Below are 17,556 nucleotides of genomic sequence, written 5' to 3'. Positions count from 1 at the left end.
GAAAAATCTACTAAATATACAACATCTAAATTAAGGAACACATGAATTTTTTGATTCTGTGTCACAGATGGATTAAAATAGATCAAGAACTTTATAATGATTTTTTAAAAAGTTTTTGTTGGACTCAAAGACATCTACAGACTTGCTACTTTGTTGAAGTGAGATTCTGAAAGCCAGCATTCCCAGTCCACATTCCTAAAAATTAGTGATGGAAACATTTAATTTATATTCTGGGCAAATGCCAAGATGAGATAACAATAAATGTAACTGCAAAGTTGAAAGATAATTATAGAAGCTGTTTTTGAGATTTGTCTACATGAGAACAGTAAAACAAAAACAAAAACAAAAACAAAGATTGAACAATGAAAAAAAACCACCAAGCTTTAGAGACTTCCTCTACAGAACTGCATATCATTCTATATGATTTAAGGTCAAAACACACAAAACCCATCTCACAATCCTCCCTATCAAGCCAAGCTAAGAAAGGCTGGCTGAAAGACAAATTTAATGTTACATGTGGTATTTGCCAGCTGTAGGAAGTTCAACCTTAGGATACAGATTCAAAAAAACCCAGACACAGATTCAAACTCAAGTTGTAATAAATATCCCTAACCTTTACTCTTCCCATTTCTTTGATAGAGCACCAAATGCAAATACAGAACAATTTGTATTCTTCCCAGCCAATCTATAGATATGAACAGCTAATACAACAAAGAACATTAAAAGAACCTATCACATCTTCCACCCTATCCCACTGCTGTTTCCTTCCCTTTTCTCTGGGCAGTGCTACTACGAAGCTTTGTTTTTTAGGGAATGAAGAATAAAGAAGGCCTTTTAAGGATTGAAGTATATGCAAAATAATAATTTATGCTTAATCAAGAAGGGTGTCTATCTTAAACACCTGACACAGATTGGGAGGCACGGAGCTAGAAACCATTTCCCTTAGTGGCGACCTCCTTATCCATCCTGAATTTCTTTTCTTTTCTTTTCTTTTTTAAGATTTATTTATTTATTTGACAGACAGAGATCACTGGCAGGCAGAGAGGCAGGCAGAAAGAGAGAGGGAAGCAGGATCCCCGCCAAGCAGAGAGCCTGATGCGGAGCCCAATCCCAGGACCTTGGGACCATGACCTGAGCCAAAGGCAGAGGCCCAAACCCACGGAGCCACCCAGTCGCCCCTCCATCCTGAATTTCTAATAAATGTCTGGAACTTCTGGTAGGAAAAGAAGTACAGACCTCTAAAGCTTTCTTGGACTTAATATTCTCAGGTTGCCATTCTGGCAATGACAATCGTCTTTCTAATGGAAGGTCAATTAAAGAACCCCCAGAATAATGCAAGATTCCTAAACTCCCAAAATGTTTTATTCCTTCTCACTTCCTAGCAACAGAGAATTGCTCATCCTCAACCTTGGACAGAGAGTGGATTAGGAATCACATTCATTACTGAGGTGCCTGTGTGGCTTGGTCAATTAAGCGGCCAACTCTTGGTGCTGGCTCAGGTCATGGTATCGGGCTTGTGAGATATCTGCACTGAGCATGGAGCCTGCTTAGAACTCCCTCTCTATCTCTCACTAAGCCCGGACTTCCTCGACCCCCGCTTATGTACATTCACACACTAATTAATTAATTAAAATGAAAAAGAAGAGCTATGAAATTAAAAAAATTTTTCAGTGCCTTGGCCATAACTCAAAAAACATTTTTGAGATGAGAGGGAAGATTTTATCTACCCTCAACATTTTACAGATGAGGAAACTGAGGCTGAAATAGTTCATTAAGTTATCGAAGGTCATAGAACCAGCAAATGCTGGCGCTCAGAAGCAAAGCCAATTTATCTGAGTGCCATCCCACCACAGTGAGGTGGAAATACCCTGCTCATTTTTTCCTCCTAGTCTGATTCTCTTTAATCTTTGGCACAAAATCCAAAAATAACACTCCAAAAGCATTTTTATCAGAATGTCTTCTTAGACCCAATGGACTAAACAGGAAACTCCCTTCCACATGGGCTTACTAGGGTTGTCCTGGTTGACTTAATTATAACTAAGTCCATTTGGGATAGAACTGGCAGTACTTCTCTTTCTTTTTTTTTTTTTTTAAGAAGTTTTTCTGCCACCCCCATTTCCTAATTCTTCCTTGTTCAGAAGAACTAAAATTTCAACATCGTGGGCTTTCTCCTATCCAACTGGAGCCAAAAAAAAAAAAAAAAGGGAAGAAGAAGATGATGAAAGAAAAAAAGGAAGAGGAAAGCAATAGAATTAAGAGGTGGAGACAATCTAACAAGTGATTGTTTACATTTAATTCAGGTATTTCATTTCATCCATTTTATCAACTAAGAGGTATATATAATATCCTTCCCTGACATCTTGATACTGGCACAAACAAAACGAGTTCACATTCTTTTTTTTTTTTCTTTAAGATTTTATTTATTTGACAGAGAGAGAGAGATCACAAGTAGGGGAGCCAGCAGGCAGAGAGAGAGGGAAAAGAAGGATCTCCACTGAGGAGGGAGCCCCATGCAGGGCCTGATCCAGGACTCTGGGATCATGATCTGAGCTGAAGGCAGATGCTTAAATGACTGAGCCAGCCACATGCCCCACAGCTTCACATTCCTAAAGGAGAAAGCTAGTTTCACAATGCACAGGCTACAGAAAGACTATAGAAAGAATACCAAGAGCAACAAAGAGGTTAGGAGCTCTCCCCAGGCCACCTCCCCACCCACCACTAATTAGATTTATCAGTCCCAACCTTCCTTGGAAACTCACACTGAAAGGCACTCTAAGTCAGAGTATTAGGGAGCTAACTTAACTTTAAACCAGGAAATGACTTGTGAGCCAAGTATAGTAGAGTCTCCACTCATCCTCAACAGATATGTTCCAAGACTCTCAATGGATGGTCTGAAACTGCAGATAGTACCAAACTCCATATAAACTATGTTTTTTCCTATACCTACATAGCTATGATGAAGTTTAATCTATCATTTAGGCATAGTCCGAGATTAACAATAAGAAAATAGGATAATTGTACTGTAATAATATGTGAATGTGGTCTCAAAATATTGTGTTGTACTCAGCCTTCTTTTGACTTTGTGAGAAGATAAAATGCCTCCATGATGAGATGAAGTGAGGTAAATGATAGAGGCATTGACACAGCATTAGGCTAGTGCAGGCATACTTCTTTTTATTGATCTTTGCAGATACTGCCCCCCTACCTTTTTTTTTTTTTTTTTTTTTTTTTACAAAATGAAGATCTGTGGTAACCCTGCATTGAGCAAGTCTATCAGCACCATTTTTTCAGTGACATTTGCTCACTTGTGTCTGTGTGTCACATTCTGGTACGCTCACAATATTTCAAACTTTTTCATTATTATCTTTGTTACGGTGATCTGTAACCAGTGATTACAACTTGCTGAAAATGCAGATGATGGTTAGTATTTTTCAGCAATAAAATATTTTTAATTCAGGTATGTATATTTTTTAGACATAATGCTACTGCACACTACAGTATAGTATAGTACAGTATAGTATAAATGTAACTTTTAAATGTACCAGGAAACAAGAAAAAAAATTCCATTGGCTTTCCTTTTATTGCAATATTTTCTTTATTGCTGTGGTTCAGAACTAGACCTGAAATATCTCTCTGGTTTGTCTCTATTGACCTTCTGACAGTATGTCAGGAGAAGACCATCCGCTTCTAGACCTTAGTTGAGGTAAGTGAAAGCAGGTAAGAGGGGACTACTGTAAGTTTAAAAACTCTAAGAATGTACTGGTAACTAGAAATATCCATGGATAAAGTTGAGGACATATACTGACTAGATTTATGACCAATTAAAGCTAACCATCGTCTTTTGGATTCTCACTGTAGTTGTTAATCTCAGTTATTTGTGACTATTCCCCCTAGAAAAGTTTTTCTTCTTTGGATTCCATTACCCGATAATATGCTACATCTTCTCCTACCTCTGTGACCAGGCCTCAATTTCCATAACTGACTCTTTCTTCTCCTACTCCCTGAATTTCCTAAGATTCTGTCCCCAGACCACTCTTCCCCTCAATTATGACCTACCAGTCTCATTATTGATAATCCCCAAATATGTGCCTTGCATCCTGATCTTTTTTCCTGAGCTCCAGATTCACATTCCCTACAGCCTTCTAGGCATTTTCCACCTGGACACTCAAGTTGGGTACTTCAAACTCAACATGTCCAAATCATCTAAACCAAATACACCTCCCTGCTCTACATGATATGAACATTCTCCTAGTCAGTGCTAGGTGACCTGTAAACCTCAGCACAGTTGACTCTTTCCTTCCTTCCCTTCACATAACATCAATCCAATACTATATACTTCAATTGCCACAATTCCATTCATTGCTTTTCATTCCCACTGCTGCTACTTTAACCTCTCTCATTTCAATCTCCTGGTTATGATGACAGCATCTTTCTAACTAGTCTGCCCATATGTCACTTTAATCTGGTAGTACCAAGCAGAATGGATTGGTCTCCCTAAACTGCAACCCCAATCATATCACTTCTTCACTGATGGGATTTGTATTTGCGATAAACAAATACAAATTCCTTAACCAGACCGGTCTTAAAAGCCAAGCCGAAGTACCTTTTTGATTAGCCAAAGTTAATGAAAGGGCTAGAGCAGAATGCCTAAAGGTTGCAATTTCTTAGTTCGTTTGTGATATCTTAATAGTGCTTCTAGGGGTGCCTGGGTGGCTCAGTGGGTTAGAGCCTCTGCCTTTGGCTCAGGTCATGATCCCAGGGTCCTGGGATCGAGCCCCGCATCGGGCTGTCTGCTCCGCGGAGAGCCTGCCCCTCTGCCTACTTGTGATCTCTGTCTGTCAAATAAATAAATAAATAAAATCTTTAAAAAAAAAAATAGTGCTTCTAAAACTTTACTGTGCACACAAATCACCTGGAGGCCTTGTTAAAAGAAAAAATGAAAAAAGAAGAAAACAGAGTTGAATCTGTAGATTTTCCCTCATGATTTTTTCGGCGCATCCATTCATTGCTTTGAGCCCCTGGAGAGGTCAACGCAAGCATCGTTCCCTTTGTTTATAACTGAGTTTAATGGCAGTCGTATTCACTTTATCATTCAAATAAACAGCCTTCTGAAACTAAACAAAACATAGATTCCTGGGCAAGCTCCCAGGATTCTAACTCTGGTAGGTCTGGTGGGGGGTAAATATGCATTTCTAATAAGTGAATGCTACCTGTATTGCTTTGAGTAGCTCTGATATAGACTATACTCCACTTAATACACTTGAAGCAGCCATGCACATCGTTCTTTTCCAGAGACAATGCTATTCTGTCACCTATTGTCTGCCCTAAGGCCACATGCTTTGGAGATGGCTCCAGGCCCAGATTGGTCTAAAGCCTTTCCAGAGATTGGTTTAAGCATGAAACATAATATGATTCTGGTCAGTGAGTCACGAGGGTATAGTTTGCCAAAGAATTTAGGAGAAAGGTGCTCCTGACTGAAAAAAGACACATGGAAAAAATATTATCTTTTCCACCCCTGGATATATGTGCCCAACCCTTCACCTCCCATTTCTTCTGCCATTTAGTGACCTTACAGGAAGCTAACCTAAGAATGAGAAAGCTAGGCTAAGAAAGCAGAGGAGAAGGAGGGAAAGACTGATACATTCTTTATATTCAATTAGCCAACTCTGGAACATCCCACTTCAAGATTCATGTGATGGAAGTCCCTCATTTTTTTAAACCAACTATGTTTGTACTTTTCTGTTCCATGAAATTAAAAGCATTCTATTTATTGTAAGATTCTTCCAAAACACACATCTCAAGTGTCATTCAACATATTGAGAGCAGGGTACACAGAAATGAGGAGGAAAAAATTAGAAATTAGTGGCCCAGCATGAATGCCACAATCATGAGAAAGCATCTCAGACTCTAAGAAACTTCCCCAAGGGCTCAAACTCTGTGATCTTGAGTAGCTTCTGCTATTTTGAGGGTGATCTGTGTTCTAGGTGGTAGCTTCTGAACATGCAAAGAGGCCCTCCTTCTATCACAACTCCTTTAATGGAAGGGTTTTAATCACTCCTGCCTCTCTACTATACCAAACAGCCCCTAAAGTTTAACTCTTTGCTCAGATGTCTGTCTGCAAAACTTCAAAGGCACTAGCTATGAAAAATTTTTTCCCAGCACCTACTTCAGCACTTGACACACTGCAGACACCTCATAATATGTAAATAAGAGATCAAGATTTATATTTTCATATTAGTGGCTTGAGCAGCCACTAATATATATCATTTGTCAGAATTCAGTTTAAATGTAATCTCCTCCTGAATATCTTTCTAAACCAAGCATGGTTGCCCACTACATGCTCACAAGATAAATTCGTCTATTTCACCTTTATAACACCATGCTTTTTAAAGTTTATTCAATGTCTATCTTTCCCAACAAGTTATAATCTCTGTAGGAATATATCATGTGTATTTTGCTCAGGCTATATTCCCATTGCCTAACACAGAGCGAAAAACATAGTAAATATTCAAGTAATGTTTATTAAATAAATGAGTAAAAGCCCATTATGATACTGCTATGTGGTAGAAATACATTAAGAAGGTAGACTCCAGTCTAGTGAAGGTAGAGTCTGATAAGGCCAAACAAAAAGTATTCAAGAACCAGGAATTATGGTCATGGGAAAGCACGGCTAAGCAAAATGTGGATTGTGTCTTGAGTTCTTGAAGTCCCCAAGACTTCTTAAAAAGAAGCTGATTTATCAGTCAGTTATCACGTATGTTATCAAACTTCTAGCCAATTTCAAACTTATAGCCAATCTAGACAAAATGTTTCTTTCCAATCTTTATTATCTTATATAAATGTTAGCATAATGTTTTCACTAGCTTTAAAGATTAAATAAAATTGGGCAATTTATATATTTAGATTTAGCTTATTTAGTATGAATATAGTCCAGGTCATTCAATCACAATTAAAATCAATTAGTTGATTTTAAATCAATTAATTATTTCAGACTCCAAACCACAGTATGATTATTTACATTTACATAGTTTTTTTTTTTTTTTTAAAGATGTATTTGTTTTTAGAAAGAGAAAGCATGATGGAGATGGGTGCTGATATTCTCAAGCAGATTCCCTGCAGAGCGTGGAGACTAAAGTAAGCCTCAGATCTCAGGACCCAGAGATCATGACCTTGAGGTCATGACCTGAGTTAAAACCAAGAGTCAGCCCCTTAACCCACTGAGCCACCCAGACACCCCTACATTTACAGATTTTTTAATGACTCAGTTTTCTACACATATTAATGCTTAATAAATGTTTTCTGGTAAAGATAAAAAGTACCAGTTTTCTGAGAACTGTTCTAGCACTGAATATGCAGGGCTATTTGCTAAAATAAATTTTTGCGAATGTAAAAGACTGTTTTTAACTGTTAGAATTTACACATAAACCAGATTTCTCATTAATAATTAAGAGTAACTCTGCTCTCTACAACAGAGTAGCTCTTAAAAATCTTAAGAGACAAAAAAGAAAATACTGCTTCTGAAAAACAGAACTTTCAGAAGAGATGTGTCAACTTGTTAAATAATATTACCTTGCATTAAGTTTAACAGATACAAGAAGGCATGTGCCAGGAGACCTAGAATACTCATTTGTTGAGAGGAAGAAAAAGAGATACAATATAAACTCATCATCATCAAGCACAAAAAATTATTTGGCAGGCTTGCCCTGTAATTTGATGTATGTACATTTAGATAAAACTAGGATTCTAAGCTTGGAAAAGCTTTGAGGTCAGTGAGTCCTCTTCCCTTATCTTGAGATGAAACAGGGCCCCAGAGATGCTGACTTGCCTAAGGACACGGTAGCAGTGCCAAGCTGGAATCTAAACCCTGGTGCCCTGCTTCTCCTTCCTGCAGGAAGGTCTCCCCTTTCTTGGTTACAGTGCTTTTACATGGTTTGTCACCTCCAGGAGTATGCCTGAATGAAAACATGCAAAAATCAAACTATGTCTACAATGTAAGGTTATTAGGTGAGGTTAAAACTACACACCAGAATAAGCATCCTTTTATGCTCTTCACCTTTTCCCTCTATACTGTTTGTTTTCTGGGCAATGAAAAATCGAAGAAAGTTTTTATGCACGCTCTAAATATTTTATTACCAAGGCCAAGCATTTTATCACTGGCATAAGTGAACCTAAAACAGTGCATAGAACTGTGTTATTTCATTTTCCTGCACTCTTTTTCTCCAAGTTTTAAAATTCTAGGCAGGGCTTAAACATAAATAAAACATCACATCAGCCTTTGCCAGGGCAGCAACCAGAGGAAAGCAAACTCCAAACAACTTGTCTGCAGGCCTTTGTGGCCAAGGAGCAATGGAGTTATTGTTAAAGGGAATATCCCCTAGGATAGTATTTTCAACACTTTGGTGATTATTAAAAAGTGGACTAAGCATAATATGACTATCTCATGTACATGATTACAATGAATAATTCTTTTTTTAAAGATATAAGTGAAATCACAGAAAAACAGGGAACTCTCTTGATTTGCATAGGAAAAATAAATATCTAGAAATGTTAGAAAACAAAACATTTTGTTGTTTATCTAAGTTAAACTAAGACAACATAGCCATTTTCTCCTTGGTTCTCAGAAATAACCCTTAATTGTCAAAATGGTTTGGGGGCACAATCGATTTCAACTGGCAATGACTGAGAAAATAAAACAGCAGGACTTTCGGCAGAGGCAGAAATTGAGTCCTAAACAATTCCTTTGCAACAAACTAAGGAGAGGTCTGCATCACCAATAACTGGGAAACAGCTTTGAAATGGAGTCTTATCCCCTTTCTCACACCTAAGCCCTGTCAAATGCATAGAGTTTAATTTTCTTTTGATGGCTTTCTTTTGATGGCTTGGCAAGCCAACTTTCAAAGACTATAAAAGTTATTAATAGAAAAATGCATGCCTGGTGGAAGAATTTTAAAAGCCTAAGACATATGGCTTCAATTAATTGTCATTGTGTCTGGAACAATCTATCAAATCACCCAAGACGAATTCATCCACAATGCAAACACTATTATACCAAGTACAAAATACAAGTTTAGAAAAGAAAACAGGGATACAAGTCTTTAGAAAAAGCTAACCTTCTAAAGAGATCCCAACCAATCAAATTGGTAGTTAAGTGAATCATACTTCCTCATTCACTAAATCCAAAATCCTAGAGGATCTCTCTCAAATTTTATTCTAATAATGCTGGGACTTTCTCCAGTGGCATAAATTCTGGATATCAAGAGAAATCACATTATAGAAACTTAGTACAGTCAACTCTTAATTTTTCATTTTTTACAGATAATCCAGAGCTAGTTTGATTTTTAAATATTTATTTGTATTAACTTTTTAGTAATGGCTATATCTTTCTTTCTGAGAACTCATAAAATTACCAAATACAATTTGGTGGAAAATAGAAAACCACAGTATATTTATTATTCTTTTGCCTACAGCACTTTCGTTATTAGGCCAACGAATGTTCCTTGTACAAATTAAGTATTTTATTTTATTATTTTAATTATTTAATTTTATTTGAAATTTTTAAAAATTTATTTTAAAGTTATTTTAAAGTTACAATTCATAAATATTACAATTTTCTATGAAGAAAAAATAACACAAACAGAGAAAGGTCTCTGTGTAGCAGTATCACAAGAAAACACTTACTGTTCAAACTTAACAGTTCAGTGTAATTTCCTTGTAAAAGTTATTTTTCAATTTATCTTCAGAATATTAAAATGGCACTTCCAAGAAGTATACCAGTTAAGATTTCTTATTTCTCTGATGTTCCCTATTAATTTCTTTTCTCAGTAGGATTTCATAAATGAAAATCATCTTACTAGAAGAAACACCCAGTTATCAAGAACAAAGGCAATTTAACCATAGAGATTACCAAGTCCATGGTGGAAAACAAAGTTTTCATCAGCTCAACTATTCTGAGTTTCTTTTAATTTTCCATTTAACTGTGATTCTAATTTAACTAAGTTCTCCTCCTTATAGCAACATAATGAATCCCAAGCCATGTCTTCAAAAAATGAGGAGTGTGCCTTAGTCATTGCTTTGCCCCCTTTACTACTGTCTGAAATCCATGTCACAATCCTCCTGGGCTAAAAGCATCCTAGTCATCTAAATAATCAGCAAAAAGCTAAATTTAGTTTGAGGTTTTGAGAAGAAGCAGGCCAAGGCCAGCCTCCATAATCAGGCCCCAGAATACATCTCATCCCTATACTCATCTGAGACCCCTTCAGTTAAAATTAGCTCAGCTAATCCTCCTTGGTTAGCTGCCATCTACCAAACAGGAATAACCACAAAAAAAAAAAAGAGTCATAAAGAGAGAATTCCAACAAATGGGAAAGTCAATGGGCCTCAAATATTTTTTAAGTGACACAGAGACACTCAAATACCTTCCCCTAAAATACAAATACCTCCTCAATTTAAGAATATTAAGGGACATTTTTATATGATTTAGATAAATAATGGCCTATTAAAAAGGTTCAAAAAAAAGTTCCTCTAATATTATAGTATAAGCACATAACATGATCATAGTTGGCTAGATGACAATATTTCCTGCACCATTTATAAATTTCAAATCATGTGGAGAGAGATTATCCCATAGCTCTCAGAACTTTTATAAAAAGCAGAATCCCAAATGGCACCCATTGATAGAGCTGGCAAAAAGTCACATCAGCTGAAGACCCCTAGTACCTCCAACTGTGAGAGGGCGTCCCTTCTCCCTCAGCTAGTACTCACATTTATTTAGAATAATTGGGGCTCTGCAACAACCCCTGGAGTGAAGAAAACTAGCAAATGGGAAGTAATTTCACAGGTGTAGGCTGAAGGTAACCTGAGGGCAGAATACAACAGGTAGGCAATTATATCCTAGATCTAGGAAAGAAGAGTCTTCCTAAAAAAAAGGTATTTAAGTGCCTGAGGAATATAGACTTAGGAGATGCCCAAAGAAAGCTAAACTTTCTTTTGGACAAGGAATATACACTGAGAGTGCCCCTGCCTATCAACATTAAGCAGTTTTAGTAACTGAATATTTCTACCTAATGACTTACTGGTCCCAGTGCTTGAGACTGGAGACACCCAGCTTTCTACAAAGCGCTTTGCCTAGCTTTGGGAGAAGAGATTCAAGCCAAGTATAGCAACCCCAAATCTTGTCCAGGCAATCAAAAACACGTGCACACAACACACAGGTATAATACCTAGATGTTCTGAATTTCAAATGCCCACTATAAGGGATACCCATGAAATTTCAATACAGTGTATTGCACATTGTAAGCACTCAAAAACTGTTTTTGTTGACTGGACTAAAACAAAAACTGTCACCAACTATGTATTCACATCACCATTCAAGGTTCCCCCCTCCGACCCCTGCACTCCCCCCCCCCCCAAATATATCAACTCCCAAGTGCTAGGGGACTAGACACCAAACTAGAATAGGAAAATAAAAAACTGTCATATCTGCCTTGTTCTATTTACTTCTGTTGATGACATGTGGTTATACTTATGGTTGCAATGCTATCTGTATGGCCACCATCATTTTAAGAAAGAAATGGAAAACTCACTGGCCATTTAGTATGTGACTAGGGCATTCACATAATTCATCTCATTTCAGCTTCTCAATAACCCTGTGACAAAGCATTAGTACTCAATATTTAAATAAGTAGAAACTGAGGTTCAGAAAAGTTATGTATCTAAAATCTCCTGTTATCAGGATTCAAACCTAAATCCAAATGCTTCTATCTTTATAACATTTATGTAATCTAAGTGGTATTATTTAAAAAAAAAAAACTGAAAATAAAAATGTAGGCTAACCTAAAAATATATATATAAAAAATGCTGAGTTTCTCATTTGTCATCTGTGTCAAATTCTTTTGGAGCATCCACCACTTCAAGACACTGTATTTCCCCCAGAGATATAATATTATCTTTGCCCACAGGAAATTGACAGTCTACTTGGAGAAACAAGCCATTTGGGTAACGTTTTAATGTGAAAAGCAACAAAAGGTATTAGAAACGACAAGGATTTTAGACACACATATATATGAATTTCAATGCTTACCAGCTGTAAACTTTGGACAAGATACGTAAATTTCCTCAGCTGTAAGGGCATGAAAAAAATCTACCTCTTAGGGGCATATGGGTGGCTCAGTGGGTTAAAGCCTCTGCCTTTGGCTCAGGTCATGATCCCATGGTCCTGGGATCAAGCCCCACATCGAGCCCCACATAGGGCTCTCTGCTCAGTGGGGAGCCTTCTTCCCCCCATCTCTCTCTCTGCCTGCCTCTCTGCCTACTTGTGATCTCTGTCTGTCAAATAAATAAATAAGATCTTAAAAAAAAAACTTAGGGGTTTTGTGAAGCTTTAATGAAACATGTGAAAACAGAGGCCTAGTATTTGTTAAATCTTTCTTCTATAGCATAAGCTAACTGTCCATGATTAGAAACATCAGTAAGTGATACAGCAAAGATTAAACAATTTCATCTGGTACAAAAAACACTCCAAGACAAAAACCCAAAAATTATACTTGAAAACTGATCTGTGGAGACAGCTGAATCATTAGCCAATTATACAATTAGGGCTACCAATTAGGGTTATCAACAGCAGCAGAGTTAATTGAACATACAGAGGGTTTACACCTAAGAACAAAATTTAAACAATGACAAACAGGAACATAATCATGTCAAATTTGGAGGGGAGGGGTATCATCTTTTTCTGCAAAACTGCTAATTTAAAAGGAAAACTACCAAGTGACTTGTCCAGTTTTCCCTAGCATATTCTTGCCAAAAGAAGCTTTGTTAATTTCGTTGTTGCTATTACAAAACCAGCAAATTAAGTTACCTCGTTTTTCCATTCTTGACTAAGACATTTCTTCAATCAGAATATAAAAAGCCTCTCTCACCACAAAGAAGTTAAAACATGAATTTGAAAGTCTAATGGCAAGTGACATTTCTGAGTGTAGTGCTAAAGGAGGCAGGCAAAAGTGTCCCATCTGTTTCCATATTAAGACAGGCAAATACTCAATCTATTATACAAAACTCAAAGAAGAGTTAATAAAATGATATAAAACATACTAGAGCATTTTTATTCCTAGGGTCTCATAATGGTCATAACTGACCATTTTTTATTTAAAGTACATCTGTTGAGAATCACATTAAGTGGTTGTGAACTTTCACTAGCTGTGTGTTCATCAAGATAGTTGAAGCTTTTACAATGTGGGGTCTGCAAGCAACGGATTTACTTGCATACAAGAAGCAAATCCTATGCTAAATATCAGTGAGTGACGGATTTAAAGTAGCACCAATTTCAATGTGTACAACCAACACACACAGACATACAAGCAATGTTAATGATTAACTCAGTTCAGAGGCATTCGCTAACCCTTTTTTAAGACATGTACAATTTAGAGGGCAATTTCCAAGATTCAAAGAAACCTTAATAATCCTTCCAGATTTCAAAGAAGAAGGAAATAAACAGCAATGCAGCAAAGTCATTTCTCTTGCTGAAATGACCTCTAGCTTCTACAAGATACTCCCGGTTTCGCAATAACTGAATCTGAGACTCCAACCACGTACACACAAACGAAGTAGAAACAGAGAACACTAAAGCTTCCCCAACAGTCCTGGCAAAACCTATCTACCTTCCCTCAGCCCCCCCAGTTCCCCTTCCCGTTGTCGCACACATGGTTACCTTGACTTCCACCAGTAAAAGAGAACAGGGGTTAATCAGCAGGCAAAATCCTGTTTTATCATTATTTACAGCCACTACCCTAGCGAGCCAGAGTGCTACTAACCTGATTTCAGGGAGGCAGAACACAGGAGTATAAATTATACGTATCCGAAATGCCAACCCAGCAGCTCAAAGCCGCTCAAATGTCAATTTAAGGAAAAGCGTTTCGCAAATGGTATCTCAAATGAACATTTCTACTTCCAAACCACCCACCTCCCGACTGAAGCAACCCAGGAAGAAAAAAAAAAAGGTGTCTTACCTTGTACATATCTCGACATTTTAGGGATTTATTAAAATACTCTGGTGTGTGTGTGTGTGTGTGTGTGTGTGTATAAATTTCTAGAGAAGCCACGCTATAGGGCAAGTCTCTCTTCCTCCCTTACTTTAACAACCGACGTGTTCTTTCTCCTCTTCCTATATTTAATCCCTTAAGGGAGTAATTATTCAAAGCTATTAAAACTGCCTAAAAACAAACAAACAAACAAACAAACAAAAAAACAAACAGGAAAACCTCCTCCACTTCCAAAAAGAAAGGAACTTAGTGTGACTGAGTCTGCTTAGAACTCCTGTCTACACTGCGCTCCTGACACAAACCAGGGCCAACTGGAGACTCCCGGAAAAGGTAAAATCACACGAACTTAAATTTCATCAATGAAAGAGGAGGATCTACAACGGCTATTTCACCGCCCCCCCCCACCGGGTCCCCACGCCCTCCTGGGCTGGACGGCAGCAGACACTGGCCGGCCGCACCCCCCATCCCCTCCCCCTCGCTGCCGTCCAGCCTCGGGCCAGTTCCCCGGGAAACCTCGGTCAGCAGCTGCCAGCGCCCAAGCAGGACGCGGGAGGCGGGTGAGGTCGGCGAAGAGGGGCAATGCAACCATTTTTACTAGCCTGTAAACACCCTAGGACTAGGAGGCGGCAAGAATTCCGCGCGTCCGCCGGCGGACCGAGGCCTCCAGCTCGCCCCCTTCCAGCAGCGAGTGGCGAAATCCTGTCGTGGCTTGTTCTCGGGAGGGGCCGAAGGCCATATCGCCCCTCACCCGCAGCAAACAGTAAGGGTCCATCCGCGAGGGGAGAACCCGCATGCCGCCCCAAGCCCGAGGCGTGCGGGACGGCCCAAATTGGGCCTCCCGGGCCACACAGCGGGTCGCGGAAAGGAAATTTACACATTTCCCAGAAAGAAACACACAGCCTAAGGGGTCTGGAGAAGCCCGTCCTCGCCTTTCTCCAATCCGCCACCGAGACCCACCTTCCGCTTCTTTAGCAGCTGAGAAATTGGGGGCGTTTATGGCGTCCCGGGAGAAGGATCGCAGGCTGAGAGAATGTCACCTCTGAAGCACCTTTCTCTCTCCCCCTTCTCCCCTCACACATGCACAACTTTAACTCCTCTCCCGCGGTCACAGCCCAGCTGCAGACCCCCTGCGCCCACCTGGCTACCGGTTTCTGACACCCCCAAACCCCCACTTTCTCCCAAACGCCTCCCCTCCCCCCCCCCGTTTGGAGCAGCCCCCCTCAATGCGGAAATGTCCCCGCGGCTCATACAGACAAGAACAACTACCAGTCAGGAGTCGAGGCGGATGCAGGGCCTGACCAATGAGACGCGCGGAGGTGGCAGGGGGCGGGACGTCTGCGGCCAGAGTGAGCCCCGCGGAGGTGGTCACTGAGTGAGACCCTGGGAGCCGCCTGTGGAGGTCGTGCCTACGGTGGCGGGGAAGGGGTGTTTCACCAGTAAAATACCTAGTCTTCTGCAGATACTTTAGCAAGGGAGAGACCCTGAAGCACGAGCGGGTTTTTTTGTAGTCCGTAAAAATATTCCGATTTACCAGGGATTGAGGATAGATACCTAAGCGGCGGATAGAGCCAGAACGCCCCAGGCCAACTACCTGAGCGAGCCCAGGCCCTTCTCAGGAAATGCAAATTTTTACTCACTACTCCTGGTCTAGGGAGGCTGAAGAGGCAGGAAGGACTAAGCAGTGGGATATTTGGAGCCCACTAACAGAAGAAGGGATTTAGGGCGTCGAAAAAAGTGCCAGGTGAAGGCTCCGCCACTAGAACCAACACCGCCAGTACCTAATCCCATAGAGACTTCTGCTGTGATAGGCATTTACTTTTCTGATCAAAGCGGAAATGGATGTTACCCCTCGAGATGCTTACCTTTAATATTCTTGAAGTCCAGAAGGAAGGAGATGTTCAAAGAACGCTGGCAGTGGTGTTCGGCAAGTGGTGAACGGCAAGAGGGCCAGCCCAGCGCCCGCTAACTCACACCTGGTATTGCCAACACCTCTAAGATTCAATGGGCGTATCTCAGGCTTCCCTTCATGACTCAGTCAGCCTGCTTCAGGACCCGTGAATTGAGAGTGCTCTCTTAGGGACCGCCAACAAACCATGTAATTCTAGGAGTTTGAGGCTTTGGACAACACTAATCAAGGTAAAGTGAGAATTGTTTAATGATTCCTCTCTAAACAAAGTTTAATTATTTAGTGCCACATAGTCATATGGAAACATTATTAGATAAGTAACATAGAAAAGGCCAGTGATTTGTCATGCTAGAGGGTAACAGTCCTGGGTACTATATTTCTTTTGTGAAATCCAAAAAGACTGACCTCCCTGCTATAAAACTAACTTCCCCAAATAAAACCAAAAAATGTCTAAAACCCAGATATCTAAATTTTAATGGAGACACAATCTTAATCAGAATCTCTGCCTCCTTTGTGTGATGTAGAGAAATTCGAGCAGCATTAAATAGTATTTATTGATCAGCACTAACACCAAAATAAGATGCCACCAAAACATTGGGACCCATAGGTTGCTTAGCCTGCAAAAGATAAAGGGCAATGAAGAGTCTTTAATTTATACAAGGTTTTTTGTAAGTAAGATGATCCGTTATTTTCTACCTTTACAGAAGGTTAAGGGAGAGGAAGTGAGTTTTAATTGCAGCAAGAGCATTTCGTAATAGGTAAGAATGACATTTTGATTTATGAGTGATTAAATATTGAGATATAGTACCAAAGGATGTTGTACATTTGCTGCCTCAAGAAATCTCCCAAAAGTATCTGTCTTCAACGGTTGAGTCTGTAAGTGCCCAGAGACTGGCTCTTAGAGAAGTAGCATGCTAGAAGCTATATTCCTGGATGTTATTTTCAAATGGTGCCCTGTAAAATGGAATTTCTTTATATAGTGATTTAAACTTAAGTTTTGAGCCCCCAAACATTTAGTAAAAGCCTCCCACTTCTTCAGAGCCACTAGAAACAACCTCACTTGGCAGATAACATGGGGATAGGGAAAGAAGGTCATGGCAGTAAAGCACTTTCAATTTTGCTTAGAAGGCAATTGCCTATCTCTATTTATTTATATATCTTAATACCTGAAAAAGTCACTTTCTCTGGTGTGTGTGTGTGTGTGTGTGTGTGTATTTAATCCTTTTTTTCAGGATAACGCTACTGTGGAATTTCCCTTCAAGTTGCATGGTGTTGATATATCTATCATTAGAAATCTGTAACATGGATAGATACATTTACAGATTAAACCTTTGCAGAAACTTGGGGGAGGTGTCTAAAGGAGGATGAGGATGTGGGCCTGGGAAGGACTGTGTATATAGGGGTAAGGTGGAATGAGATGGCTTTTTAGATTTAGTGCTTGGCACAGTGACTGCTATATAGCAAGCATTCAGTAAATGTGTACTGAACGACCAGTTTGGTGCCACCAGTAAATAAGATTTTTTAAATGTGAGGGGCACCTGGGTGGCTCAGTCAGTTAAGCATCTACCTTTGACTCAGGTCATGATCCTGGAGTCCCAGGATCAAGCCCTGCAT

General features: G+C 39.4%; 1 protein-coding gene across 4 annotated transcripts in view; it reads right to left on the bottom strand.

Moving 5' to 3' along the window:
- UGP2 (UDP-glucose pyrophosphorylase 2) overlaps positions 1-15,133 on the bottom strand; it is a 69,272-nt gene extending 54,139 nt beyond the window's left edge. Inside the window, exon 1 of one of the 4 annotated variants that reach the window (XM_004742057.3) lies at positions 14,994-15,133. Coding sequence is in view for 2 of the 4 variants with exons in the window: in XM_045077907.1 (XP_044933842.1) it covers positions 14,004-14,022 (19 nt within the window). In the remaining 2 variants the exon portion in view is untranslated. Of the gene's footprint in view, positions 1-13,705; positions 13,793-14,003; positions 14,408-14,993 lie in introns of those variants that run through there. The other 3 variants (XM_045077907.1, XM_004742056.3, XM_004742058.3) reach the window with 3 other exon arrangements.
- Between the last annotated feature and the right edge of the window lie 2,423 nt (positions 15,134-17,556).

Source organism: Mustela putorius, unplaced genomic scaffold (assembly GCF_011764305.1).
Source record: "Mustela putorius furo isolate JIRA1106 unplaced genomic scaffold, ASM1176430v1.1 tig00000224_pilon_pilon_pilon, whole genome shotgun sequence".
Classification (NCBI taxonomy): domain Eukaryota; kingdom Metazoa; phylum Chordata; class Mammalia; order Carnivora; family Mustelidae; genus Mustela; species Mustela putorius.
Note: the sequence above shows the minus strand (reverse complement) of the source record. Positions and strands in the feature narration are given on the sequence as shown.